General features: G+C 37.7%; 1 protein-coding gene across 1 annotated transcript; it reads left to right on the top strand.

Moving 5' to 3' along the window:
- The first annotated feature begins 1,067 nt into the window (after positions 1 to 1,067).
- On the top strand, positions 1,068 to 3,239 carry LOC111497970 (transcription factor bHLH62-like). The gene is made up of 8 exons (XM_023148997.1): positions 1,068 to 1,857; positions 1,961 to 2,179; positions 2,249 to 2,314; positions 2,404 to 2,472; positions 2,570 to 2,644; positions 2,736 to 2,921; positions 3,020 to 3,133; positions 3,225 to 3,239. Exons 1-7 carry the CDS (start codon positions 1,159 to 1,161, stop codon positions 3,131 to 3,133), a joined length of 1,428 nt encoding a protein of 475 aa, XP_023004765.1. The 5' UTR covers positions 1,068 to 1,158; the 3' UTR covers positions 3,225 to 3,239.
- Positions 3,240 to 8,115: the final 4,876 nt, after the last annotated feature.

Genomic DNA, 8,115 nt, shown 5'->3' with positions numbered 1-8,115 from the left:
TTTTTTTTTTTTTTTTTTTTTCTCGGCTATCGAAAACTAGTGGACGCTAAACTCATAGCAGATATTGTCTGCTTTGGCCCAGTACGTATCGACGTCAGCCTCACGATTTTAAAATGTGTGTTAGGGAGAAGTTTCGACACTCTTCTAATAAATGTTTTGTTTCTCTCTCTAATCGATGTGAGATTTCACAATTCACCCATTTGGAGCCCATAATCCTAACCGGCTCACAGTCTAATGTCTAACTATGGTCTCTCAATGGATGTGGGAACTCACAATCCACTCTCTTGGGGCCTAGTGTCCTCAATGACACATCATCGGGTGTTTGGTTTTGATACCATTTGCAATAAGAATCACTCTTTAACTGATGTAAGATCTCACAATCTACTCATTTGGAGCCTAGTATCCTAATTGGCACACTGTCGTGGTATCTAACTATGGTCTCTCCAATCGATGTGGGAACTCACAATCCACCCCCATTAGGGCCCAGTGTCCTCGATGGCACACCATCCGTGTTTGGTTCTGATATCATTTGCAACAGGAATCACTCTTTAACTAATGTGAGATCTCACAATCCACTCATTTGAAGCCCAATATCCTAACTGACACACAATCTAGTGTCTGACTATGGTTTCTCAAATCGATGTGGGAACTCACTATCCACCCTCTTGCTGGCCAATGTCATCACTGGCACACCATCTAGTGTCTGGTTCTGATACCATTTTGCAACCGTGAATGATTCGTTCCACTCTTTAACTGATGTGAGATCTTACAATCCACTCTCTTGGACCTAATGTCCTTGCTGGCACACCGTCCTATATCTGACTTTGATATCATTTGTAACAGCCTCAACTCATAGTTAACAGATATTGTTTGTTTTGGCCCGTTACATATCGCTCAGCCTCACGATTAAAACGTGTAGGTTATGAGAGATTTTCACAATTCGGAAATACATCAACTAAAATTAAAACTAAATAAGTTCATCATAATTTAAAGAAAAAAATTTGAGGTTGACATCATAATTTAAAGCTAAAAAAAAGAAGAAAAAAGGTCAAAGAAAGGAACACCCTTTTTATTTGTTTCCTCTATTTATCTTCTTTCTCAGTCTCCCAATCAATTTCAATTGCCCATTATCCTCAATTGTTTCAATTTTTGTTGTTAATGGAGAACGAATTCTTCCTCAATGCTACTGAGATCCCTCAATCTCTTATGCATTTCGACTCCAATCCTTCCATGGCGACCTGGCACCACTCCTTTTCGTCCGCCATGGATGTTCAACCTCAACAACTTCAGCTTCATGTTCCTGAGTTCAATAATCACTGTTCTTCCTCTCATCCTTCGCCTCCGGATTGCTATCTCAATCCAGTTCCTCAACAGAGCTTCCAATTCGATTCCGCTCTGAGTTCCATGGTTTCTTCTCCAGCGCCCTCCAATTCCAACCCTACCAACGATAGCTTTGTGATCAGAGAACTGATCGGAAAATTAGGCGCAAATTCCGGGAGGAGAATCTCGGAATTGAACTCTTCTTCTTCTTCTTCCAGTGTGGCGGAGTTTTCGTCCGATCCTGGATTCGCTGAGCGTGCTGCTAGGTTTTCGTGTTTTGGAAGTAGGAGCTTCAATGGACGTCAGTTGACGAATGAATTCGGTAATTTCAGATCTAACCTCTCGATCGCGAACGAGAAATTGAGCCGAGTTTCGAGCAGTCCGTCGCTCAAAGCCCTCGGATCTGAAACGAAGTTGCAAGAACAGAAGAACAATTCCTCGTCGCAAGAAGACGAATCGTCTCTCTCGAATCCGGATAAGGCGATTTCGAATCCACGGAAGAGAAAGGCAATTTCGAAGGCGAAACTCAAAGAGCCGGTAAAATTCGAACATTATCTCCATATCTTCTACATCTTAAATTGAGAATCACTGGCTGAACATTAATTTTGTTTCGTTCTGTTTGGTTCCGCCATTGTTGCAGAATGCTGAAACTCCCGAGAAGGGAAGCCCGAAGAAAATCAAGGCAGTGGAAACGAAGGAAAACGTGAAAACAGAAGAGGATTCGAAGAAAACCGATGCAGATTTAGCCGAAGAGAAGCAACAAAAAACGAACACGAATCCTCCCGAGCCTCCAAAAGATTACATTCATGTCCGAGCAAGAAGAGGCCAAGCTACTGACAGCCATAGCCTCGCTGAAAGAGTGAGTGAACAAATTTGTTCGTTAGCTTTTGATTCTCATTCTCATTCTCATTCTCATTCTGAACTGAAGGTCAGAAGAGAGAAAATCAGTGAACGAATGAAGCTTCTTCAAGATCTTGTACCAGGTTGCAACAAGGTTGGTCAGAATTTCTTTCAAAAAGCTGCAATTAATTAAGAAACTCTCATGTCTTTTCCGTTACAGAATTTCCTTTCTGATCAATATAGGTTACTGGAAAAGCTCTAATGCTTGATGAGATTATCAACTATGTGCAGTCATTGCAACACCAAGTTGAGGTAATCAAATCAAAATTCTTTCGATCCATCAAAACGAAACTAAAAGTTTAGAGATCAAATTTTGTAACAATTCTTGAATTCTTGAATTGTTTTTCAGTTTCTATCCATGAAGTTAGCATCTGTGAATACAACCAGAGTGGATTTCAACATGGATTCTCTGATCTTAAAACAAGTAAAGTTCTCTTAAAAATGGCTGTTTCTTTCTTTACTCCTTTGTGAACTTCCATTTCCTCAAACTTTTTTTCTTTTTGTTGCTGAGACAGACGTACCAATCAGCCACCAGTTTGCCACATCCTATAGATTCCTCAGCTTCAAGCTATTATGGGCACCACCACCACCAAAAGCCCTCTCTCCCAGCCACCTCCATGGACCCTCTCGACTCTGTTTCATGTCAAAATCTTCCAATTCAACTCCCTCCTCTCAGTTCCTTTCCTCTAAATCCCTCTCAGGTGACTGACTCGTTACTATCGAATCGCTCGTAAAGATTAACGATAATCTTGCGGCTAAAACCCGACTAAAACTGTTCTCATTTTGATTTTTGACACAGTATCCAAACTTTGGGGAGGAGGATGAGCTTCTAAGCATTGTTCATATGGGATTCGTCCAGAATCAGGCCCAAGGCAAAAACTATGATTGCAATCTCACAGCTTCTTCAACATAGGTAATTATTGTAATAATAATAATAAGAATCATAATCATAATCATTTGAAAATGTTATAATTTATATATAATTTTGAAATGCATCGTTGCAGGCTCAGAAGACAAAATGAAAATTCAACTCTGATCTCTTCCCTCAACCCCATACACAAAGGCAGGCTGCTGTTGTAAATACAAGAGATTAATTTTCAAAATCCCATTTATCAATTTTATTATTAGCTCTAATTAAGGAGAGAGAGAAAATCAGTTTGTCCCCCCCCCCCCCNCCCCCCCCCCCCCCCCCCCTTTTTTTTTTTTTTTTTTTTAATTTTAATGGGTAATCTTTATTTTATGTTATTATTATTATTTTAAAAAATTCAAAATTTTCTGGGTCATTTTGTGTATCGGTGGTTCTTTTGGAGCTTACCCTTTGGAATAGAACACATATGATAGAGAAAGGTTGCCACACTTTTAAAAATAATGCTTTGTATCCCTTTCTAACCGATGTGGGATTTCATAATCCACTTCTTCCTAGAGTCCAACGTCCTTGTAAAACCCGTTTCCTTCCCCTAATCGATTTGGGATCTTATATTTTTTCATTTAATGAAAAAGAAAAAGAAAAGGAAAAATATTTTAGTTAAAAAATAGCAACATTAATAATAATAATAATTTGAGGGTTTTGAATGTTTGATATGGTTGGGGGTAATGTCAAATCAATTATTATTTGATTCTTTGTTACTTAATGTGGTAAACCAGCTGTAGTCTATCCTCCAAAAACTAATTATTATTTTCTTCACCATCATTTCTTTGTAAAAATTAATTACTATTATGTCAATTTAATATTAAGAAGCCTATAATTGGTGTGCAGATTAGTGGTAATATTTATTAATATTTTATGCCCAAAAAATAAAAAAAGATGCTTCAGATGTATTTATTTTTTGTGAGAGTAATGATGAGAAAATATAAAATTGTCAATGTGACAGTGTTGTCCCCATTACATAATTATAATTATAATTATGATTATAATTATAATATTACCCCAATAATGTTCTAATATGTCCAAACCCTCTCTCTTACCTACTAACTTATTATTATGATTATTATTATTATTATTCCTGTCCAATTTTATTAAACTTTATTTTTTATTTTTTGAAAAATATAAATTTATTGAATAAAAAGCAGAAAAAGAAAAAACCTTTATATCTTGTTTGATTTGATAGAGAGGAATTTCTTTATAAAATTCCAATCTTTTGGAAGGGTAGAAAAGTAATTCCCACCTTTATTCCTCATCTTTCGCAGGCCACCTTCTTAACCCTTTTTGGAAAATAAATATCTTATCCTTTACTTTTACTTAAATTATAAAATTCTTTATTGTTAGACGAACCCGACTCTCCACAATGGTATGATATTGTCCACTTTGAGCATAAGCTCTCATGGCTCTCACTTATAAACCCATGATCATTCCCTAAATTAGCCGATGTGGGACTTTCATCATCCAACACCTCCCCTCGAACAAAGCACGCCTCCCCTTAATCGAGGCTCGACTCCTTTGGAGTCTTAGTCATTTTTGACTGCCTTCGTACCTTCGAGGAGGCTTGACTCCTTTTGGAGTCCTTTGTTCGACATTTAAGGATTTGCCAATCTATTGGCACGGCCAAGTTTAGGGCATGGCTCTGATACCATGTTAGACGAACACGACTCTCCACAATGGTATGATATTGTCNAAACCCATGATCATTCCCTAAATTAGCCGATGTGGGACTTTCATCATCCAACACCTCCCCTCGAACAAAGCACGCCTCCCCTTAATCGAGGCTCGACTCCTTTGGAGTCTTAGTCATTTTTGACTGCCTTCGTACCTTCGAGGGGATCATTCCCTAAATTAGCCGATGTGGGACTTTCATCATCCAACACCTCCCCTCGAACAAAGCACGCCTCCCCTTAATCGAGGCTCGACTCCTTTGGAGTCTTAGTCATTTTTGACTGCCTTCGTACCTTCGAGGAGGCTTGACTCCTTTTGGAGTCCTTTGTTCGACATTTAAGGATTTGCCAATCTATTGGCACGGCCAAGTTTAGGGCATGGCTCTGATACCATGTTAGACGAACACGACATTTGCCAATCTATTGGCACGGCCAAGTTTAGGGCATGGCTCTGATACCATGTTAGACGAACACGACTCTCCACAATGGTATGATATTGTCCACTTTGAGCATAAGCTCTCATGGCTTTGCTTTGGGATTCCCAAAAGGCCTCATACCCATGGAGTTAGTATTCCTCACTTATAAACCCATGATCATTCCCTAAATTAGCCGATGTGGGACTTTCATCATCCAACATTTATATTTTAAATATTATAATTAAAATGTTATAGCTGGGTGTAAGCTCATTGTTATTGGGCGTCAAACGTTATATATTTGACCTAAATGTTAGACTTGCAACGTTATCGGTTGGTGCAATATTGAGCCAACCCAACTCTTCCACAGCAATATCGAGACACCAAGTGATATTATGTAGTTCCGTTCATAGGTGCATTCTTCAATTGTTTTTAAGTGTCGTGATTAGGTCAACTCTTCTATGATAGAAGATGACAATATGTTGTTGCGTTTGTGTGTCTTAGAGTGTTACTTCCACTCCTCATGATATCATTTGGACTCAGTGTGTGGTGCATGCTTAAGTAGGTTGGCTTGATGGTCTTTAGAAAATATGTGTTGCTTCACAAAGATCATATCATGATTATGGTTGGAGACTCTTTTTTTCTTTTTATTTTTTATTTTTTATTTGATTAGATTTTATCTGATTTGGAGAAAGAACCCGTGTTGCTCTATGAGATACTCTTAAAAGTCACGAGTAAGTGATGATCAAGACATGTAAGCCCATCGATCCACGCATTTGTTCACGTACCAATAGAAGATTTCATACTCATCGTTACAGGTGAAACTGTAGCATCATCACCTCATCGTTCATCTTGTTTGTCTTATAGATACACTTCAGTTTTCAACAACACAAATTCACTATTGATCCACTGATCCAAAATTTAATATCCGCGCACGTTATTAAATTCACATTTGATGTAAGAATTTAAAATTTTAATCTATTTATTCGAAATTACTAAATAGGAATAATAATTTCACACGGTTCAACTTGATGTGTTATAAGTAATGCAACATTATAACGTCAACGTTTTGGGTGAAACAACTATCTCTATTGTAATTATTAATTTTTATATCTATTATCATTATTTACAATCCATAATAATTATAATGCTTTTACTAATTAAAATAATAATAATATTCAATTCCCCGCCCCAAATTAAATATATTATTTAACAACGTAAAAATAAATTAAATCATTAGAGATGTTCACGAGGTGAAATCGATAATAATTTTTTTTATTTATTAATTTCTCATTTAATTTTGAGAAATAAGATAACGAGATGTGAAATGTCGTTAATTTAAATATTTTTATCATTTTTGTCAAAAATATAAATTATCGAACATATTTTATTTTATTTTTTAATTCATATTTTAAGAATTTTCAAAAAAAATTAAATGTTGGAATTTTTATAGTTTTTGTTTGTGTTTTAAAAATATATTAATAAATTACTAAAAAATAGTATTTTCATTCACCAACCAAATGCATTACTTCTTAGGCCCATTTATAGCGCTTTCATTGGGCCGCTTATCTAAGAGGGGAGGATAGAAAATTATTTGGTCCATTCATTTGAGCATACACGAACCACGAATCTTTATTGGGAACACGTGTTTGATAGATCTTACATTGGTTGGAGAGGGAAACGTAACATTCTTTTATAAGCGTGTGAAAACTTCTCCTTAGTAAACACGTTTTAAAAAAATCGTGAATCTGACTGTGATACGGGTCAAAGCAGACAACATTTGCTAGCAGTGAACGTGAGCTGTTACAAATAGTATTTGAGCTAGACACTGGATGTGATGGGCAACTGTTACAAATGATGTTAGAGTCAAACCGGACATGGTGGGTTTGAATTGTTATAAATAGTATTAAAGCCAAACACCGAGCGTGGTGGGTTTGGACTATTATAAATGGTATTAAAGCCAAACACTGACCGTGATGGGCTTGGACTTTTATAAATGGTATTAGAGCTAGACACGAGGTGTGATGGGCTTGGGCTGTTACAAATGGTATTAGAGCCAGACAATGGGCGTGATGGGCTTGAACTTTTACAAATGGTATTAGGCCAGACATAGGGTGTGATTGGTTTGGGTTGCTACAAATGGTATTAGAGCAAAACATAGGGTATGATAGGTTTGAGCTATTACAAATGATATTAAAGCTAAACACGGAGGCTTGATGAACTTGGGATGTTACAAATGGTATTAGAGCCAGACATGAGGCGTGATGGGTTTGAGTTGCTGCAAATGGTATTAGAGCCCGACATAGGGCGTCGTGGCTTTGGACTGTTACAAATGGTATTTGAGCCAGACATGGGGCGTGATGAGTTTGGCTGCTGCAAATGGTATTAGAGCCGGACATAGGGCGTGATGGGCTCGAGCTATTACAAATGGTATTAGAGCTAGACACGGGGCGTGATGGGTTTAGATTATTACAAATGGTATTAGAGCCAGACATCGGGGGTGATGGGCTTGGACTGTTACAAATGGTATTTGAGCCAGACACCGAACAGTGTGTCAGCGAGGACGTTAAGCCCCGAAAGTGATGGATTGTGAGATCCCACCTCGGTTAGAGAGGGGAACGAAACATTCCTTATAATAGTGTAGAACCCTCTCCCTAGTAGGTAGACACATTTTAAAACCGTGAGTCTGACGGCGATGTATAACGACGATGTAATTATTAGTTCATTAGTAGCATTGTCCAAGCCGAAGGGTTCTTAATCACACCAGCCATGACAATCAGACTCGGGATCTACAGCTCCATGGCGCCCATTTCTGGGGGATAAAAGGCTTCCAACCAATATGAAGCGACTTGAAAGAACCATTGGCCCAATTGACCCAATCTAAGGAAAGACA

This window comes from Cucurbita maxima, unplaced genomic scaffold (genome assembly GCF_002738345.1).
Source record: "Cucurbita maxima cultivar Rimu unplaced genomic scaffold, Cmax_1.0 Cma_Scf00024, whole genome shotgun sequence".
Classification (NCBI taxonomy): domain Eukaryota; kingdom Viridiplantae; phylum Streptophyta; class Magnoliopsida; order Cucurbitales; family Cucurbitaceae; genus Cucurbita; species Cucurbita maxima.
Note: the sequence above shows the minus strand (reverse complement) of the source record. Positions and strands in the feature narration are given on the sequence as shown.

Excerpts from the sequence above, each read along its gene's own strand:
- LOC111497970 (XM_023148997.1), top strand. The coding sequence starts at position 1,159 with ATGGAGAACGAATTCTTCCTCAATGCTACTGAGATCCCTCAATCTCTT. Across the intron at positions 2,315-2,403 it reads TTGTACCAGGTTGCAACAAG|GTTACTGGAAAAGCTCTAAT; the intron begins GTTGGTCAGAAT and ends TGATCAATATAG. Across the intron at positions 2,645-2,735 it reads ATTCTCTGATCTTAAAACAA|ACGTACCAATCAGCCACCAG; the intron begins GTAAAGTTCTCT and ends TTGCTGAGACAG.